This window comes from Grampus griseus (assembly GCF_964374135.1).
Source record: "Grampus griseus genome assembly, chromosome: 6".
In the NCBI taxonomy this organism is placed as follows: Eukaryota; Metazoa; Chordata; class Mammalia; order Artiodactyla; family Delphinidae; genus Grampus; species Grampus griseus.
Genome location: NC_139000.1, coordinates 12446684 through 12468540, shown reverse-complemented (window position 1 = coordinate 12468540; position 21857 = coordinate 12446684). Strand labels below are relative to the sequence as shown.

Sequence of the window (21857 nt, the reverse complement as noted above, 5' to 3'; positions counted from 1 at the left end):
GTTAACAGCCATTCAGGAGCCACTGAAGGTTTTCGAGTGGCAGAGGCACGGCAGCAAGTTGGGGCATGGTCTGGATGGCGAGATGGCGGTGGGAGACCAGTTAGGCAGTGGTGTTGATAATCCAAGCAAGGGGAACAAAACCAGGCTAGGACAGTGACAGTTGAGATAAAAGAGGAAGTAACAGACGTGAAAGGTTATAGAAGGAACTCAACAGGACTTGCTGTGCGACTGGAACACGGAGAGCAGTGCGCGGGAGTCACGGGAGCATCTCATGTTTTGACACTGGAAGGATAGAGACGCCATTCCCTCCGATAGGGAAGACAAGAACAGGCTTGGCAGAGGAAAGGGGGCAGATAACTTTCCTTTGGGAATGTGAGGAGTCAGCCTCATTATTCTTAAGCCAAACCAGCAGGAAGACTTTCTATTATTTGACGCCCTGCTCAGAGATTCTTCGCGCCGACTGCTTTCAAATTGTGCTGTGACCTTTTTACCTACTGAAATTGTGAACCCGTCTGGGGTGAGAGATTTTAGGAATTCTGTCTTTACTTAAGACTCTTCAGTCCTAGAAGGCTACGATGTGGTGTGATCCCATCAAGAACACAGGAAAGCCAAAGTGAATTTCTTCGTTCAAGGAATTCAAAGCAAGGAGGAGGCAAGGCAAGAACTTCTGTCCAACTTGGGCAAAAGTTAAAACATCCTAGAGTCGAATTTGAAGCCATTAACAGTTCAAGACTTGTTGCTCTGATTCTAAAGAAGTGAATTAACTTCCAGGGAGGGCCTGGCGCTAGACACTGCAGCCAGATAGATTAATCATAGATCCTGCGCTCAGATACCGTGGTTTATTCCCTCATTACCCAAAGTGTGGTCCAGGGACCAGCAACATCAGCACCACCAACTTACTAGAAATCTCAGATGTCACTCCAGACCTATCGAATTAGAATCTTCATTTAATAAGACCTCAGGTGATGTGTATGCATCGAACAGAGGAAGACTAAGGGCTTTGGAATCAGGCGTATCTGGGTTTAAATCTCAGCCACTTACCTACTAGCACTTAACCTCTTGGACCTGCTTCAATCAATCAGGGGCCCTAGACCTTGGTTTCCACCTTAGAGCAACCTGGGGAGCTTTCAAAACCTCCACGGCCTGGCCATAGTGCAGACAAATTACATCAGAATCTCTCCGGGGTAGGATCCCAACATCAGTATTTCAGGGCCTCCCAGTAATTCCAACGTGCAGACAAGGCTGAGAACCACTGATGACTTTGAAGGACAAGGATGCGGCCATTGGAACCAGACGATTTTCATTTGTATCCCACATCCACTATTTCATATAGGAAGGAGGAATGGGGCTTCTTAACCTCTCCCTAGGCGTTAGCTCCTCCACCTGTGAAACGACTTATCAGAAACTCTTTCAAAGAGCTCTGAGCATTGAAGGAGTTGACACATGTCAAGCACTGGGCACAAGGCACAGGGCTCAATGAATATTTTTTATTACTGATGCAAGTCCCAGCTTCCTTTGCAGAAAGAACCTAGGAAGCAACACATAGTCTGAGGTTATCATAAGAACAAATCTGCAGGCCTGCTTGTACTTTCCCCACCAGGGATGACTTCCAATGACTGGGCCCGCAAGGGGTTAACGGGTGTTGCCTTAGCTGTTTTAAAAATTTAAGAATCTATTCTTTTTCTTCTGAAATTGGAGAATAAGGCAACGGTGGCTGGCAAGCTTTTGCAGACGAGTAAGGTTTAGCCAAAATGCTCCCAAATGAGGGGTCAGAACTGGGTGGGGGGCAAGGCGCATCTTCCAATGCTTTGTGTTCTGTCCTAACACTTTGGGCAACAGACTAATGCCTCACTGCAATCTCCCCACTTCGAGTGTCCAGGAGTTGGAAAGGCCTTTATAAAGACTCCATACAACTCTGCTTTCCAGGGCTCTGCAAATGGGAAAGCAAGGCCCAGGGAGCTGAGACTTACGCAGGGTCATACGCAATATAAGGCCACGACCAGAAGGTGTAAAGTGACCCCTAGTCAGATGGAGAGGAAATAGCCTAGTAGTGAAAAAGGAACTGAATGAAAGGGAAAAGAAAGACATAACAGTGCTTTGAACCAAAGAGCTTTATAAATACTTGTGGCTTTAACCTGCCCAGGAGGTAGATAAGCACGTTCCCTTTAGTTTGTCCTCAAATTCAACCTCTCACAAGAGGTTAAGAAACACACCCAAGGCTGGAACTGACACTCAGACCTCCCGACTTCCTGGCTTTGGAGCTGGGAGCTCAGCCTCCAACTCCCTTGTCTATCAGGAAAAACATCTGGGTTATAATGCTTGAGGATGGGCTATCAAGGGGAAGTGGTGGAAGTTTGGTTCTTTAAGGAACTTTGAGCGGGACTGCAGAAGACCACGCCAGGAGCCCCGCCCACGGCCTGAGTCACGAGGCTCGTGTTTCTGTACTTCTCCTACCCTGGATGCTTCCCTTGCGTGACCTTCAGGGAACTCTGTCTGTCAGAGAGGTTGGATGGGAAGAAAGAAAGTTGAGACTTCAAACTGTGTGAACCCACGCGGGCCCCGAGGCGCTGCCGCGGGCAACAAAGCCTTCCCTTCACAGCCATTTGCCTGTGACCCCGCACGGCTCCCCTGCCACACTGGCAAATGCCTACCTGAAGCAAAGAGAAAGGAGCAGGCAGGACCACAAGCACAAAAAGCAAGGGGAAGTCATCTTTAAAGGCCAAAAGGTTATATAAAACATAATAAAATACAACTGTTTCCTTTAAAATTTTTAATGGGCAGGAAACGGTATAGAATAACTGCCAAGTCACATAAATTAATGTTTTTGTTAATGTTTGTGATTCTGGAAAGAGCCCTCTATCGGTTGACGAAACTACAGGAGAGTTTTCATCACCGCTGCCTGGGTGCATGACTGGGTGTGGGCCACGGACCCATCTTCACATGGTCCAGAAAAAGAGGCGGCTGCCATGTCTGGCGGGCTTCAGATCTCCTTCCGTCTCAGGGCTGGGCTCTGGCCTTGCTCTTGAGTCATAGGGATTCTCTGGTAAAGGCCGATCTGTTTTCACTTTGGTGACCTACAGCGGGTAAAAGAGGAGAAGCAGAGCTGAGGGGCAGGTGGAGAAGCTGTGAGCATGAACCCACCTCCTGGGGTCTCCTCTCCGCCCTGGCTGCCTCAGCCACTCCCCATCCATAGAGCCCTAGCAAATCACACTTACCCTGAATAAACATTGAAGAAGGCCTACTTTGTGTCATTCCACATGGAAGAAGTTAGGGATACGGAAGAGAGCACGATTCACACTGTCCTCAGTGAAGGAGTCAGCCCGGAAAAGCACCCAGGCCTTCCTAAGCGGGTCACGGTGACCGAGAGACGAATGAGCGCTAGGACAGCAAGGCCTCCTCCGCACGGCCACGCGTCCTCGGCCTGGCTCTGAAGGGGCAACGTTTACTTTCCTCTTGAAGGGTGAGCAGGAGCCAACCAGGAAGATTGGAGAGGAAAAGCCCTTCCAGGAAGCCAACGGTGCACACCGAGACAGGGGCGCGGCCTTGGGGCAGCCGAAGCACGGGCCGCGCGCAGAGCGCAGGGAGAGGCGGCCCCTCACCAAGCACGTCCTGTTGTTAGACGTGACGCCAAGCGCATTACTCCAGTTCACTCTCACACTCCTCGGAGGTCAACCTGCAGGTTCACTGGGACCCCCCAGCTAACGGTGGATGGACCTGAAGTGAGATCTGCCTGCTCCAAAGCCCGTGCTCTCACAGAATGCTCGACACTGAGACACGGGAGCCAGGCGATGAACGACACACAAAGATGCTTGAATTTTAACCCAAGGGCAACAGGTGCCACTGGAGCAGGGAAGTAACTTACTCACGTCTGCAGGCCAGGCCGGAAGGAGCAGAAGCTAGACGGGGGCGCTGAGCCAACGGGCCAGGCGAGAGAGGGAGCCAACTGGGGTCCCGGGGAGAGAGGAGGATGGCGTTTTACACCCACTGAAACCCACAGAAGTCTCCATCAGAAACCCAGCAGAAATTGTTCTCATTTTAAAGATGAGGAAACAGGCCCAGAGAGGCAGAAAGACAGAAGGCCACGGTTATCAGTAGTCTTGTTATCTGGTGGCCTCCTAAGCCACTCCACATACTGTGACCAGATCAGTCTTCCCATAAATATATTAGAATTAATTATAAATAAGAATTATAAATAATTCTTATTATAACCACCCTCTAAGGCATAATTATCTCGAGTTCACGGAAGAGCAGCAGAGATGGCTGGCTTGTCTAAGATCAAGACACAGCAAATGTCAAGAGTTGGAGCTGGAACCCCAGTCTTCTGACTACAAGTCCAGAATAGTTTTTTATTTGCTTTTAAAACAGTTTTCTCATCTCTCTGCTATAATTAGAGATCACTAATGGTTCCTTACTGCTTGACAGAGTATTCCAAATGCTTCCAGCTGGCATCTGAAGCTCCTTTAAGGAATTCAAGATGTCTATGCAATAAATCTAGAAAAAATAAAAGGACCCCTTTAAAGGACAAATTACTGGGGAAAGGACAATAAAGCAACTTCCTCTTCTGCACCACACTCAAAATAGAAAAGGAGCAGAAGCATGTGGTCAAACTAATTACTAGGTAAATGACCTTGGGCACCTGACTTAACCTTCAATTTCCTATCTGTAAAACGGAGCTAGTAGTAGCTCCTAGGGTTATTAGAGTAATATACGTGAAGCACCTGATGTATGGAACAGGTGCTCCATTAGTTATTTTCAATATTAATATTATTAGGACAATGGAATTATGGGTGAGAGAGAGCAATCCTGCCTAGGAGAGCCAGAAACTTCAAAGACAGACCTGACACCTGAGCTGAGACTGGACGAGTGAGTATGAATTCACTGGGGGCAAACAGGAGGGAAGGGCAAGCCAGTGGAACCAGAATGCACAAGTGAATGACGCTAAAATGGAGGCTTTGTGCAGCCAATTATGACCGTTCTTAGAAAGAGACCGAATACTGAACTTAGGTATAACTAAAGCTGAGAATCCTCTTAAGGAAATACACTTTTGAAGAGAGTTCAGATAACAGTACGTTTTCCTTTTATAGGTTTTTAAAAATGTTATTACAAAGAGTCAGGAATAAAAATGCTTTCTTAACAACGTGATTTGTAAATTCTCCTTTTGTGAGACAGATGTGAGAAACGGTAGTTTTCTCTATTCTATGTAAAAGTTCCACCACTTTCCAGCTTAGAATTACCAACTATTGAAAATAATCTGTTCATTTGGAATTAAAATATACACACTACGATATATATAAAATAAATAACCAACAAAGACCTACTGTATTGCACAAGGAACTATACTCAGTATCTTGTAATAACCTATAATGAAGTGAATGTAAAAAATATATATATATGTGTATATATATACACATATATATATCTCTGAATCACTTTACTGTACACCTGAAAGTAACACAACATTGTAAATCAACTATATTTCAATAATTTTTTTTTTTTTTTTTTTTTTGCGGTGCACAGGCCTCTCACTGCTGTGGCCCCTCCCACTGCGGAGCACAGGCTCCGGACGCGCAGGCTCAGCGGCCATGCCTCACGGGCCCAGCCGCTCTGCGGCATGTGGGAGCTTCCCGGACCGGGGCACGAACCCGTGTCCCCTGCATCGGCAGGCGGACTCTCAACCACTGCGCCACCAGGGAAGCCCAATAAAAATTTATTTTAAATAAAAATAAATAAAATAATTTGTTTGGTGGCAAAGAAGATATCCGAAGTGAAGATATGCCAGATACACACACAAAAAAATTGCTTAACCATTCCTCTACTTATGGCAAAAAGCTTAAGAACCAACTATCCACAGATGCCACACACAAAGGGAGGGAACGAACACTAACTGTGGACCTATGTGCCAGGTACTGTGCTGGGGATTCACACAGGCTCCGTAGCTTAATCCTCACAGAAAAACAGGGATTAAGACTGGCCCCATCTTATAAATGGGGTAGGATAGGAAATGTTAAGAAATTTGCTCAAGGACCCACAGCAGTTAAGTCAGGGAACTACCATTCAAATCCACTCTCAGTCTCCATTCAAACCAGAGTTCTTCCCGCCATGCCTTGCTACCTATGCTTCCCAGAGGGCATGGAGGGTGACAATGCTTAAGAAGCCAGGGATGGGTCAGATCACAAAGGGCTGTGGCATGTCAGGATATGGAGGGGATGCTTTGTTTTGCAAGCAAATAGGAGTCCCCTTGAAAAGCTGTTTTTTTTTTTTAAAGGAAAGTGATATTTGACTTATTTTCCACACAGATCACGCCTATAGTGATCCATCCTCCCCTCCCAGAAATGCACGTAGCCCAGTTAAGAACTCCTGTCCAGGAAGTGGGGGACAGTGAGGGGATTCAAAACAATACTCCAGGAGATGCTACAGGAATTGAGGACTGGATAAAGGAAGAAAGAGTGCAAAGTGAAGAAACAAGACATTCAGGTTTCTCCCTCTGAGGGTTCAACAGATGGTAGTGTCACAACTGAGACAGGAAATATGGGAGAAAGAACAGAGAAACAAGCTTTTTAGACTATAGGCATTACTTTTTTTTTTTTTTTTAATCTCAGGTATGTTCCTGAAAAATGTGGCATAGCCTCAAACCTATTTCCCCACAATAAACTCAATGTTTTCAACTGACGGTGCCCCTAACATTTTGTTTATCCTCATCTACTCCCTTCTGTTCTTCAGTTAGCTAATTAATCAAAAACCAATCTGCACATGCTGGGCGAGCTATTTAAAGGAACACTTCTATTAAATAAACTCCCTCTGGACTGTGTATAACCACTCCCTAATGAAGCTGACTGGTCAGTCTGGATTTCTCACATCAGATCTGTACTCACAGAAGACCCATTCCACCCCCTGCCTTTCCCCACCCTTAGCGAGTGAGAGAGAGAGAGCGAGAGAGCGAGAGCGAGAGCGAGAGCGAGAGCGAGAGAGAGAGAGAGAGAGAGAGAGAGAGAGAGCAGCAGGAAACTGTGTTACCTTTGACAGCTCCCCCAGGTCGGGTCGCACCCAGCCCAGTTTGTCCAACACACACTCGTCAAACTTCGCCTGCTGTTTGCGACACCGACGAAATAACTGCAAGCCGGAGTAATCGATGCAGGTCCAGTATTCTGTAAAAGGCTCCGAACAGTGCTGCTTTATCTGCCTGGAAAAGAGGGCTTGATTAGGGGCAGCTCTTTGCAAAACGATGAAAAACAAAAAAGTGGGGAAAAATTTGGTGCAGACCTCATACACACAGCCTTGCTTTTTGAAAGGTACGGGAGTACGCTTACCTCACTTACAAGACCCCTTGGAGAGCCTCAGGTTGAGAAACAATACGTAAAAAAAGATTTCTGAGGAATAAGGCCTAATTTCTTCGTGTAGCAAAAACAAATGAATAGAAATGTCAAAAGACTGTGGTCTAAGGCGTATATATTTCACTTAGAACTCCTCACTTGGGACCTATTTATTCTTCTTAGATCCAATCTAAAGATTACCCACTTCGCAAATTTAGAAGAGAAGGAGGCGCACTCAGAGATGGGCATGCTGACAGAAGTCAGAGGCGACAGACATTGACAAAGGAGGAGACAGACTATAAAAAGCAAATTCACAAACTAACAAGGATCTTCTGATCCTGGGGTCGATCAGTGTAGAGGCAACCTGCCCCACACGCCTCCAAAGCTCAAAAGATTTCATTCTATTCAGGCACTGAACAAAAACAGAGATTAATCCTCGTCATTAAGAAGAAAGTTAAATTATATTTGCTCTCTGTTAAGAAGCAACATAGCATATAATTCATTTTGTGGTAACCAGAAATGGCTGAAGAAAAACTAACTTTTGTGTATAAAAGGGATAAGCCTCCATTATTTTGCGAAATTCCCCTTCTCTCACCATTCAGCTTTGCTAGTAATCAAATAAATGCAAAGTCAAACGAGAAGAAAATACTGTTATTTTATGTAAAAGCCATATTTGAGGCAGTGGAAGAAGCGTGGAGCACCTCCTTCCCCCGGTGGAATAATAATGAAGTATTTGCTTGTCACACGCCAAGAATCTAGCTACACTCAACACAGGAATCGTATTTAACACGTCTCGGGAAGAACCTCGGAGGTGGCCGAAGGAAATACATAAAGAAAAACTGGCTTTCCATTCCTGTTCGGTTCCCCTCCTGGGAGGCAACCAAGGGGCACCAGTTTCTTATACCTTTGCAGGTATTTTTTTTTGCGGTACATGGGCCTCTCACTGTTGTGACCTCTCCCGTTGCGGAGCACAGGCTCCGGACAGACGCGCAGGCTCAGTGGCCATGGCTCACAGGCCCAGCCTCTACGCGGCATGTGGGATCTTCCCGGACCGGGGCACGAACCCGCGTCCCCTGCATCGGCAGGCGGACTCTCAACCACTGTGCCACCAGGGAAACCCCCTTTGCAGGTATTTTGAGTATAGCCTTGGGGGTGATGGGATGTGTTAAGAGGAAGGAAGAAGGAATGTCAAAGCCTCGGGAGCTTTTCTGGGTTACCTCTAGCCTCAACGACCTGCGTTTCTACGGTACACAAAACTGCACCCCCCTAGCCTCGACTTAAGAATCGCGATGGTGGTGAGCAACCGTGTCCAGTTGGAGTTTCGGACTCCTCCAATATGCTGCAGCGGAAGAAAGGCTGCAAACCATCACTCTGGTACTTAGGTCTATGTTCTGGGCTCTGTTACCCTGGCACCCACACTAATAGACAATTACCTACTAGTGCTTACAGCAAGCTAGTTCAGCACCTCAGGAGCTTGTGAAATCCAACCATTTCCCACTTAAACATGCTCCCTCTGAGTCAAAGGAAAAATACTTTGCCAAAGTTCTCTTAGAAAATAAAAAAATTTTAAAGGAACACACATTCCACCTTATTAGCAATCAAATCAATGCAAATTCAAGCAAGAGTAAAACACCACTTTGTACCTATCAAGTATTTAAATAATATGCAATGCTGGAGACGGATACCAGGATACAGGCTGAGGACAGCATAAACTGGCCCAACTTCCAACTGTAATTCAAGAGCCATAAATCATGTTCAAAGCCTTTTAAAGAATAATCTCACTGCTGGGAAATTTATGCCAAGGAATTAATTATAAAATGAAAATTATCTCTACACAAATGTAATCACTGCAGATTTATCCAAAACAATCAATAATGATGTTTAATAACAAAATTATGGCTGGTTTATCTACTGATGGAATATTACACAGCCATGAAAAATGATGATCATGAAGACAGAGCAACCTGAAAGCATGTTTCCAATAGTTTCAAGTGAAAAAATGAATTTTCAAATGTACACACACCATGACTTTAAGCACAAAAATATCTCTGCACGTGGACAAAGACAGCAGAAGCAAGAAAGAAGGAAAGCAGCTATTGTGTGAAGCAATTTTTTTTTCCTCTAGCATCATTGTAAGGTTTTGCCTAGCCAGCAGTCATTCTCTATTCTTCTGGAACATCCTTCAAATTTTCCTTTGGGGAACAACCTCTCCCTATCGCTCGGCAATGTGATTTAGATGAATCTAAGTCTACTCCCCACTTTAGGCCTGACCACTCACAGCATTTTATCTCCTGAAACACAACTGATTCAAAGATATGCACATGAAGTTGACCAGCCAGGCCAATGAGACTCAGTCCAGGGACCACTGCTCATGCTACTGGGTGGCACTCTTTGTCTGGGTCTGCTAAGCAAGGAGCACAGCAGCTTGGAATGGCTGGTGGCCATTGCTGCTAAAGCAAGGAGAGGGTCTCTTTGAAAATGAATTTGACAGAGAAAGCAGGACTAAGAAACTGGGGGTGGGGGATAAGAGGTGAAGCCAAAAGATACCAAGTAGGTGTGAAATTATTTAAGCCCTTGAATCCAGTCCTGCCAGTCCTATTTCTGGACTTTACAGTGACATGAGCCAATTCCCTCTGAGTTGAGTTTCTGTCCTTTTTAATAGAGTTCTGACTAATATGGTTAAAACATTTTTCCACAATTATAATTTGGATTTTTTTTACTTATATCAAGTACAGTGGCCTACCTCAACACTTGACTCTGAACACCTTTCCTTTCCATCATAACTGTGTGTTCTGTAGTAATGATAATGATAACAATCTAGTAAATGCCTATAAGCAAGCCCTGTGCTAAGAAGTTTTTATGTGCCTTTTCAAATTTCTCACAACAATCTTATGATAGGTATTACTCTACAATTTGGAAGTTGAGGTTCATGGAGATTAAAGAACTTGCCACTATTTACAATAGCCAAGACATGGAAGTGACCTAAATGTCCACTGACAGAGGAATGAATAAAGAAGATGTGGTCTACACACACACACACACACACACACACACACACACACACACACACACACACACACACACACACACACACACACACACACACACACACACACACACACACACACACACACACACACACACACACACACACACACACACTGGAATAGTACTCAGCCATAAAAAAGAATAAACTAATGCCATTTGCAGCTACATGGATGGACCTAGAGATTATCATACTGAGTAAGTCAGGAAGAGAAAGACAAATACCATAGGATATCACTTATATGTAGAATCTAAAATATGACACAAATGAGCTTATCTACAAAACAGAAACAGACTCACAGATATAGAGAACCAACTTATAGTTGCCAAGCAGGATGGGGGAGGGAAAGATTGGGAGTTTGGGATTAGCAGATGCAAACTATTATATATAGAATGTATAAACAACAAGGTCCTACTGTATAGCACAGGGAACTATATTTAATATCATGTGATAAACCATAATGGAAAAGAATATGAAAAAGAATATATATGTGAATAACTGAATCACTTTGCTGTACAGCAGAAATTAACACATTGTAATTTTATTTATTTATTTATTTATTTAGGCCACATGGCATGTGGGATCTTAGCTTCCCGACCAGGGATGGAACTCATGCCCCCTGCATTGGAAGCATGGAGTCTTAACCCCTGGACCGCCAGGGAAGTCCCAACACAACACTGTATATCAACTATACTTTAAAAAAAAAAAAAAAGTGCCAAGTAATAACGAACAAAAAGAACTCTCATTTATTGTGTGCTCTACTTTGGTCTATGTGACTGCAAAGCCTTCTATTCCCTACTAAAATTAGTAAACTTACCCTTCCATTTAATTAGCTGGATGTTCACGGAGATACGTATACCTTGATGTTGCAACCAGTGGGCACTGACGTGAAAAGATCTTACCTAAAGAAGTCCAGGGCACACTGGTTGACAAGCTTGCTTTCCTCTAAACACCGCCTCGGGTCCTTCTCTTCCCACCGGCAGAGCATGAACTCCTTGTTGGGCTTATCGCACTGAGCTCCGTAGTGATGGGCCGCAGCTTTCAGCACAGAAGAACTGACTTTCACCTGGGGAGAGGAACAGAGGAGAAGGACCAGATTTGTACCAGGACACCACTTCTTTAACCTCACCTCATGCTGGTCAAGATAGAGGGAACATGAAGGTAGCCCCGTTCTGACTTTGCCAAGAACACTAAAGACAGGGGACTCTGTAATAATCCCTTATGATGTATGGTGCTTCAGAGATCACAGAGCTCTTTCACATGTATGATTTTCCACACCTTTGTAATAATCTCATCAGGCTGATATTACCATCCTCATCCCCATTTTAGACATAAGGAAATGGCAGCCCGAATGGAATCCTTAGATCTTTATAAGAGAGAAAGTGGAGCTCTGAAGGAAGATGGAGGCTTCTGGGATGTACGGGGAGGAACCAACCCTGAGGAGCACTGACGAGTCTCCTCTCCAGGAATAAAAGTAACAGTGGAGGATATATAAGATTCCCAGAAGATGACAGACTCACAGAAGATTAGAGACTGGAAGGGATGAGTAAGAGCATCTAGCTTAGCAAGTTATTATTAATAATAAAGAACCAAATCTGTGAACTTTTTAAAATTATAGAGTATATCCAAGGCAGCCATCCCTACGACAGTGTCAGTCTCACTCACTTGCACCCCAGCACATTTTCTTGAGAAGCACAGTGTAGCTACAGCCAGCTCACGGTACAGTCCAGAGCCTGTCTAGCAGCTGCTGCAGCAGGGGTCCTGCTAGCCTCTTTTCTGTACCACCTCTTCCTGTGCTGATACCACAATGTTTGAATTACTGTTCGTTGTCTGGGAAGACCATCTTCCTCACTATTCATCCTTTTCAAAACCGTTCTGGCTGTTCTTACAGATGAACACCCTTCCTCCAATAATCCTATTGGAATTGTACTAAGTCTAGTTATATAACAAATTAGAAAGGAAAGGGCACTGTTACACTATTGGGTCTCTGCTCACATTTTATCTCAGCCGTTCCCTAATCATCTTAGATAAGCTAGCACCAGTGGTCACTCTATCTGTGACCACTGGAACGTAAGCTCCAAGAGGGTGGGCATTTTGGGTTTTTATGTTTGTTTTTTTTTTCAGTATGCGGGTCTCTCACTGTTGTGGCCTCTCCCGTTGTGGAGCACAGGCTCCGGACGCGCAGACTCAGCGGCCATGGCTCACGGGCCCAGCCGCTCCGCGGCACGTGGGATCCTCCCGGACCGGGGCATGAACCCGTGTCCCCCGCATCGGCAGGCGGACTCTCAACCACTGCGCCACCAGGGAAGCCCTGGCATTTTGTTTTTAACAGAGGTCGACTACTGTAAAGATGTCCGTTCTCCCTAAGTTAAACTAATTAAGGTGGTGTTTACCATGGTCCACCAAGCACCCAAAACGGCGTCCCAGCACAAGGAGCTGTCAAGCACTCACTCTGTGCCAGCAGCAGGGAAGGTAACAGTTACAAGAGAGTTAAGAATACATGAATGATGCCTTCTCATCCAGAACACAGTACGTCTCTCCATTTATTTAGCTCATTCTCACTTTCTTTGGTCAAAATTACAGTTTCCTTCATACAGGAAACTTGCATATTTCTTGTTTATTCCTCAGTATTCTCACATTTTGGATACTATCTAAATGGGACATTTTTCCCTTAGATTTTCAAGTTGGTTACTGCTTGTTTTTACACTGTATCTTCTCTGTAACCACAGTCTACTGAACTCTTGTCAGTTCTAATAGGAAACTCAAGAGGATTAAGAGAAAAGCTTCCATTTACAAATAAAAACTGCTTCCCTTCCTCTCTGACACATATCTTTTTTTCCTTCTTCTTCTCTTTCCCTATGTTAATGCTCTGACCAAAACTTCCCAGGATGATACAGACAAACAGCAATGGCAGTAGGCGTCCTTGCCTTGTTCTAAACTTTAAAGTAGTTTGGTATGATATTGGCTGTTGGTGTCTGGGATATACTTGTTGGACGTTCCTCATTAGGGAAGTTTCTTTCTAACCATAAATGGCTTTGTTGCACTGTTGTTTCCTCCACCAGGAAAGACTGAAATTTTCAGGTTTCTTTTTCATTAATCTATAAATGTAATGTAGAGTATTAACAGATTTTCTAAAACTGACCCATTGTACCTAGAATAAAATCTAGTTTGTCCTAGTGTATTATGCCTTAAGATACCCCTGGATTTGATCTGCAAATATGTATTAAGAACTTTTACATGAGAATAATTTTATAATTATTATTTTTTATAACAATAAAAATTTTATAATTTCATTTTTCAGGAATTTCACACAGCTTAGGTCAAATTATTAATTTTTTAATAAGATAAAAGGCAAGGAAAGATGAAGAGATAATTCTACACACTATAGGAAGAGAAGAATAAAGTTATGACTATGACTACTAATATTACAACTGTTCTAATGATCAAAGCAAAGGTAAATTTAGGATGTAAGTGAAATTTGCCACGACAATTCTAATATGCTCATTTAAAAATCTGTAAAATTTTGTATTCGAGTTTTTGATAATAGTTTACTTACGTTAATTGAGTGGTACACGTTTGCTTGCTATATTACCTGTAAAGAGCTGGGAGACTGAAAAATCAAGACGCAAACTTTTTTTAAAGCTTAATATATTTAAAAAATTAAGTTAGCTGCATTTATTTCCTTGTCAAATGTCTTAAAACATCTTTAAATGGCTGATTTAATTACTCCGATGCCTTCACAGCTATCACGCCCCCAAACGCCTATGGCTTTCTTTGCTTTACTTCCCCACAAGTGTAGAGGTCTTATCCCAGTCTAGGTTATGCCCATGTTGTTGAGCACATAAAACACGCCCTGTCACAGGGAAATCAAGGCTGAGAACCACTCACTGAATTTATTTCCTAAGGAAAAGGAGCAATGTGCTCGAGATGGCGCAGCAAGTCAGTGGCAAGTGCAGAACTAGCACCAGAAAGTGTGACCTCCAATCAGGCCTCTCCCCATTGCATCACTGAGGAGGCAAAGAACTTCAGATGTCACCACCACCCCTCACCTGCTTCTTCACTAATACTGACAAGTTCCAACAGAAGCCACAGCCTTTCACAGCTGCTTACTGTGAATACCCTCTCAGATTCATTCAGCTCCCTTTGTCTCAAAGAACACAGAATTTCAATGCCCTTCCTCATCTGTCCTCATAACAGCCTCACTGCACAGCAGGTTTAGATGGTCTGCAGGTGCGGAAACAGAGGCAGAAAAAGTCCCACAATCTACGAGCAGTCTTCTAGTCCTGTTCTCTCTTCCTTAAACCAGATCTGCACCTTTTTTTTTTTGTAGTACTTAATTTATACTAGGTTTTGTATTTTGCTTAATTTATGTAAAATGGGGGATGATAGTACTTAGTTGATAGAACTGTTGTCAGGGTTAACACACATTAAAGATATGAAGAACAGTGCCTAGCACATAGAAGCACATCATAAATATTGGCCATTATTTTTACTCAAAATCGTTAATGTGTACAAGGATTTTCCTGCCCAAAGCTTCTGACTATTTTTCCATAGGCATGTGTCATATAACTCGAAGGTCAATGAGGTCCAAAATGGGTTTAACTTGCTTCTCAAACCCACTCCTTCTAGCTTCCCCAGTTCTGTCAAGTTGCAAATCTGACACCGATTCCTCAACCTTTGCTGCCTCTGATATCTAAGTCATTGCTAAGTCGGATCAATTCTAGATAAATGCATTCTTTCCTCTCTGTAAGCACAGTCACCAATCATGCTGGGGTCAATAATATCTTCCTCAGTTATTGGTTTCCTGTTTTTCTTATTCCTCTCTTCCAACCATTCTTCACAGAGCTGCTGTCCTAAAAGACAATTCTTATTTTACTCTGTTATTAAAACAAATTAGCAACAAAACCCTTGAAGGATTCAGGCTTAACCGCAGAATAAGGCCTAAGTTTCTACTTAAGTATTCAAACCCTTCGGATCCCAACTATCCTTCCGGCCTTCTCACCCACCAGACTTTAAAAAGGTGCTGGCTGTCCTCTAGAACACTGAACTCACTTTCCTGGAACCCATTTTTGGCCTCACCTGCTTACCTCTGCTCAGATCCTGCTTTGTTTAGAAAGTTCTTCTCTCCATCTCTGCCTGTAAATGCCATTCTTCAAATGACATTTAGCCAAGTCTTACATTATACCCAAGAAGTGCTTTCTCTGTTCCCTTCATAGCCTCAGAGAACTTACAAATAAAATAACTGTGTCTGCAAATGGGAAAAGTGACTCATCGAGGTAAACGAATAGTTAGGCCTAGAATTTAGATACAACTTCAAATCCTACCCTCTTTTCTTAAACCATGTCTGCCCCTCTTCTGTAGCATTTAATCATACTTGGTTTTGTATTTTAGCTATTTATGTAATTATCTGTTCCTCAATTCAACTGTGTGAACTCTAAAGGCAAGTTTATTCCAGAAATAGAACACGTGCAAGAAGCAGAACCTCAGATGACTGCTGAACCAAATTAAAGCGCCAGTGAAAAACACAGCAGCTCAAAGTCTTAACCCAGCTTCACAGTCGGGCAAGAAACAAACTGTCTGTTGGCAGTACCCACACGTCCCCACCCCCAACTTTTGGTACATGTCACTTTATTATAATAATTAAAATAATATAATAATAGTTGCCATTCTCACAGGCATATAAGATGAAGTGAAATAATGCAGGTAAAACACTTAACACAGGGCCTGGGATATAATTTTTGGCATGTAATTTTTCATCTTCCCCTCCCTCTCCTCCAGTGTAGCCGCATTATCCAGTCCTGTCCTGGAACTTTTTTTGCCTTAAAATCTTCCACCTCTCCCCACCACCTCACTTACAGGATGAAGTCCAAACTGCTCAGTCTGGCCTTGTGAAAGTCGCTTCCAGCCCTGCCTCAGCCCAAGGTACCTCTCCCGGCTCAGCAACTGTTGCTTTCCACCAACAAAAGAGTCATGTCAAAAAGCAAAACACAACATACAAAAGGTTCTGCTAAGCCTTCTCGCTCTTTTGAGCTTTTGCCCATGATATGGTAGTTTAAAAGCATGGGTTTTAAAATCAGACCTGGGTTCACATGCCAGCTTTACCATGTGACCTTGGGCAAATCACTTCTCTCAGGACCTGTTTCCTTATCTGTAACATGGAGAGATCGATTATACCCTTCCTTACAGTGTTGCTGGAAGGACCCTATGAATTAATGTCTGTAATTAGCAACCTGCCTGACATCTAGAAAAGGCCTGATCATGTCTGCTGTAATTAGTATTATCGGTCTTCACTTCTCATAGCACTAACTACACTGTACTGTAATTGCCTCTTTATGTTTCTGTCTCCCTATTAGATTATAAACTCTATGAGGACAGGGACTATCTCATTTTCCAGTGTATGGGTAACTATTCAAATGAGAGCTCTTGAATAAATGAATGCTTTAAATGTCCTATTACCAAACACTTTCCCAGGCTGTTAGCAAATTCACTCTCCAATATCATCTCCTTTTTCTGCGGCTTCCTAGCTCCACTCCAATGCACTCTGCACCGACGATGCTACTTTAAGGTGACTCTCTCTCCCTCGACTGGAGCACCCGGGGTTGCACACTCACTTCGCAAGGAGGTTTGAGTATTAAGTGACATGAAGTAAGTAAAGTGACCCTGGTTGGTGCTTAATAAAAAGTACTATTATTCACGTAAAGGAGACGCAGGTTGCTGCGGGGAAGGGGAGGAGAGTTCTCGAGCTACTTAGGGATGGGTCTCCCCGAGCTGACCAGGAGGCCTCCGAGGGTCAACTTGTGTAAGTGTTGGGGGCATGGGGTGGGGATGGGGGATCCGGGGCCCAGGGTCCGCGGAGTGCAAGCAGGGCTGGGCCCAGGCCCGGGAAGCTGTAGCCCTGTGCCCCGCTTGCCTATCCTCCGGACGAGCCTCACCTCCTGCACTTTCAGGTCCTCCAGAGTGGGCAGCTCCACTATCCCGGGCATGACGGCGGTAGCCCCGACCCCGAGAAGGTGCCCGCTGCCGCGTCGCCCACGTCTCCTTGAACTCCCCTTCCGACTGCCGTGGGCCACGTACCGTCTGCGCATGCGCAGCAGCGGCACGCAGGCGCACTGCTCTGCCCAACAGCGAGCGACAGAGCATGCGCAGAGCCAGGAAGTTCCGCGGACCCTGGGGGTGGGGCTTCGCCTCGGTTCCGCCTATCCCTTCTGGTTGTCATAGTGAGGCGGGAAACACCGAGACTCTGGGCTCCCAACGGCTGGAAGCTAGAGGCAGGCGCCATGGAGTACACGGGGAGCCAATATATTGGGGAATTTGTAGATGGGAGGTAAGGACCTCGTTTGATTCACTATGTCTTGAACATCCGTGACTGGGAAAAGCCGGCGGTCTTTTTGCCTCTGCAAAGGACTTTGTACCAGACACGTTCACAAACTTTATGCCTTTTAAACTTCAGGACAACCCTTTCATGTAGGAACGTTTATTCCCATTTTACAGTTCAGGAAAATGAGATCCAGAGAAGCGAAGTAACTTGCTCAAGGACGCATATCTAATAAACAGCAGAGCTGATACACATCCATTCCATGTATTCCCGTATATATGTGTGTTTGCTAAATGCCAGTCTTAGATATAGGGAGAAGAATATTAAAAATGTCAAGATTCTTGCTCTTGTGAAGCGTATCGTCTAGTTGGTATACTGCCAACAAACAGATAAATGAGAAGATAATTTCAGATAGTGGCTTTGCTTGAATATTTCCCTCCTCGTAGCAACCCTATGAGATAGATATAATCATCCCCATTATACGGATGGGAAAAGTGAGGCACAAGGTAATTATATAATGTGCTCAAAGTCACCAAGTTGGCATTTGACAGAGCAGAGATGAAAACCAGATCTGACTTCAGAGCCCATGTGCTTTCTACTATAGACCCCTGCTGCTGAGCCCCTGTAGAGGATGCATCTAGTTGGAGCAGTCCTGGAAGACTTCATGGAGGAGACAATATTTGAAATGGGCCCTGAAGGTTGAGTAGGATCTAGGTGGGTGGAGATGCAAGGTGAAGAATGCTTCCAGGCAAAGGGAACAGCATGAGCAATAGCTCAGAGGGCTTATAAGGGAAAGAGCAGGCAGTTCAGTTTGGGTGGAGTGTAGAATGTGCCTGGAGGAGAGTGGGAGCCCAAGCTAGACAGGGGGGCTGTGCTCTTACTTAGAGAGATTTGAACACCATGCACAATTCTGTGGGTGGGAAGAGCCACTGTTAGACCCTTGGTAGTGCTGGGCATTAGGAAATCTAATTTATTTCATCTCTGTATCCCTCCTCATAGTACATCTGTCTAGCACACACTCAGTTAATGTTAGCCACATGAATGAATAAGAGAATGAATGAATGAATAATATTTGAGATATGGTCATCATATCCTTGTTAAGGATTGATGTCTTCATTATGAAGTAGCTCTCTTTGTTCTTTCTAATTTACTTTGGATTTAAAGTGAAGGCATTTCAGGACTTCCCTGGTGGTCCAGTGGTTAAGACTCCGCACTCCCATGCAGGGGGCGTGGGTTCGATCCCTGGTGGGGCAACTAAGATCCCACTTGCTGCATGGTATGGCCAAAAAAATACATATAAAAAATGAAGGCTTTTCACCTTGAATGAATAAAAGAAAAAACGGAAGGGAAGGAGAGGGAGAGGAGGAAGGGGAGGATGGAAAGAGGGACGGAAGGAAGCAGAGTGGAGGTGGGGAGATCAGGTCAGAGCCCATTGCCACTGTCTCGGTAAGAGGCACCAGGTCTCCGGGCCAAGGCAGAGGCAGTGGGTCTGCAGGAAAGAGAAAAATTTAGAAGTTGGGCGATTTCATTGCCAGGAGTCGGCAGCTGGTTGGCTCCTGGTCCCACTCAGAGACTGCTTCCAATCCCAGCCCAGAGCCCACCTCCAGGCTTTGAACTTGGAAGATTCGGCTACTTTGGGGGAGGAGAGGATGAGTTCTATTTGGGGTGGGCTGGAGATGTCTGTAGGTGGTCTGAATAATAGTGTCCAAGTTGCAGTAAAAAAAAATAATAAGAGGGGAGATGCCAAATCTCAGAGAAGGGCTTAGATGGAGACTATGTTTAGAAATGACAGATGTGATCTCAAGCAAAGAGGTAGAGGAAAGAAGAAGAGGAGGGACTTCCCTGGTGGCCCAGTGGTAAAGAATCGCCTTACAACGCAGGGGACGTGGGTTCAATTCCTGGTCAGGGAACTAAGATCCCACGTGCCGCGGGGCAACTAAGCCCGCGTGCCACAACTACCGAGCTGCACGCCTCAACTAGACAGCCTGCGCGGTACAAACTACAGAGCCCACGCACTCTGGAACCGGGTGCCACAACTACAGAGCCCACGCGCCCTGGAGCCCGCACACCACAACTAGAGAGAAGCCCGCACGCTAGTAACGAAAGATCTCGCATGCCTCAACAAAGATCCCACGTGCCACAACTAAGACCCAATGCAGCCAAAAAAAAAATTTAAAGAAATGAAAAAGAAGAAGAGGAGTTCTCTTTCCTTCTGTGTCTTGCAGCAAAGTAAAAGCAAAATAGTTTTTAAGCTCTTCTATACGTCAGGCATTCTATGATAGCTTCATAGCCATTAGCGCAACAACTTGGCAGGGGTGTCATCATTATCCCTATTTTACAGATGAGGAACTCAGGCTTAGAAAGGTGGAGGTCACACAAGGTCACGCAGGCATGGAGAGGTGGAGCCAGGTCTGGACTCCAGGCCTGCCCGGCTCAGAAGCTGTGACTTAACCACAGTGCTCTCCTGCTTGGGGCCTCTGTCACAGTGGCAACTTCTGTCATCCACTCAGGAAGTCCACTGGCCCTTCTGTTTCCTTCGTTCCTTACTTAGTAGATGTTCACGAGCACCTATTTAAAAAAAACATAATTCTAGGAGCTGAGGATACCAAGGTCTTCCTCTCAAGAAGCTTTGATTAAATAGGGGAGATGAGGTATGTAATTACGATGCAACGCAGAAAGTGCAAGGCGTCCAACGGAGGTACAAACAAAACCACAAAGAAGTTCAGAGTTAGGAGAGGTAAATTCCAGCTAGTGGGGAAGAATGGAGAAGGAATGAAGGAATGAATGAAAGCGTATTTCTTAAGCACTCACTATATGTCAGGCCCTTTACTAGGAAAACTGTTACCAGTATCTGGGTTAATCTTGGGCATTAATCTCAGCCATTTCACACGTGAAGTAAGTGGTCCAGCTGGTTCCCTGCCCCGTGCTCAGGTGGGGGCCTGTCTTCTACATGGCACTGACCACACATTATATAACTGCTAAACTGTGTCCCCCACTGAACTGTGAGCTCCCCGAGGACAAGGACTGCATCTACCTTGGTCACTGTTGTGTCTGTAGTACTGTATCCAACAGACTAGACTCAGCAAGGCACCTGGAATATAGCAGGTGTTCTGTAAATATTTCTTGGAACAAAGGAAGGAACAAAGGAAGGAGGGAAAACAGATTTAGGAAAGTCTCCAAGATGATACATCTAGAGCATGGTGAAGTAGGATTCAAATTCCTGTTTCCTATCTAAATTTCACACTTTTCCCAGTTTCCTACTTACGGCGCAATGGGCAGGGGTAGGCTGGTTGTGGGGGACGGGGAAGACCCAGCATCAGCTACCAGGAAACCTGGCCCCCATCTCTGCTTCACAGTGCTTACTGTGTGGCTTTGGACGCATTGTTCCCCTCCCTGGGCCTCCCAAGGGGGGCTTCCAGGGGCAGTGTAAACTCCAGGACAGTCCCTACCTGAGAGAGGGAGAACAAAGAGACCAAACCCTGCATCCCCTTCGACACACAGCCCCTCTTACTTTTGAGCTTTGAGGGAAACAAACATTTTGTTTCTGAACAGAATATTGCTGGGACAGTAACGTCCAAGGACCCTGAGGTTCCTGCTGGCTCTGATCCTCCAGCTGCCGCCAGCTCTGATCCTCCAGCTGCCATGAGGGCTCAGTGACTTCCCTTTGTCCTTACAGGATGGAGGGTGAAGCCGAATACATCCTCCCTACCGAAACAAAGTATGTTGGGGAAATGAAGGACGGCATGTTTCATGGCCAAGGAACCTTGTACTTCCCCAGTGGGAGCCGATATGATGCCATTTGGGAGAAAGGATTGGTTGTAAAGGTAATCAGCTGGGGAGGGAGTCTGCAGAGGGGAACGCCTCGGACAGGAAGAGCCCGCCTGACACGCACCCTGCCCTCCCCCTCTGCTGCCCTTTTCTCCCTCCTCTTGATCTTCAGGGCTCTGGAATCCTCTCCTTCTGGATCCAGAAGGGCTCCTGGACAGGCCGTGATGAATTTGAATCCTATTATGCCACCAACTGTGTGACCTTGGGCCCATGACCTCCCCTTTCTGAGACTCATGTTTCTTGTCTATAAACTGGAACAATGGTTGTATTAGTATCATATTGCTGCTGTAACAAATTACTATAAACTCAGTGCCTTCAAACAACAGAAACTTATTATCTTATGGTTCTGGACAGCAGA

General features: G+C 45.0%; 2 protein-coding genes across 2 annotated transcripts in view; one reads left to right on the top strand and one right to left on the bottom strand.

Moving 5' to 3' along the window:
• Positions 1 to 2755: 2755 nt before the first annotated feature.
• Positions 2756 to 17441, bottom strand: NDUFA8 (NADH:ubiquinone oxidoreductase subunit A8; the record flags this gene model as incomplete). Its single annotated transcript, XM_082657462.1, has 4 exons — positions 2756 to 3074; positions 7015 to 7180; positions 11259 to 11422; positions 17289 to 17441. 4 exons carry the CDS (start codon positions 17439 to 17441, stop codon positions 2937 to 2939), a joined length of 621 nt encoding a protein of 206 aa, XP_082513588.1. The 3' UTR covers positions 2756 to 2936.
• A 132-nt stretch (positions 17442 to 17573) lies between these two features.
• The window catches only part of MORN5 (MORN repeat containing 5), a gene marked incomplete at its 3' end in the record, with an annotated part of 33308 nt that continues 29024 nt past the window's right edge, over positions 17574 to 21857 (top strand). The window contains exons 1-2 of the mRNA XM_082656127.1: positions 17574 to 17680; positions 21348 to 21495. Of these exons, the coding sequence (XP_082512253.1) occupies positions 17634 to 17680; positions 21348 to 21495 (195 nt within the window). The 5' untranslated portion in view covers positions 17574 to 17633. The remainder of the gene's footprint in view (positions 17681 to 21347; positions 21496 to 21857) is intronic.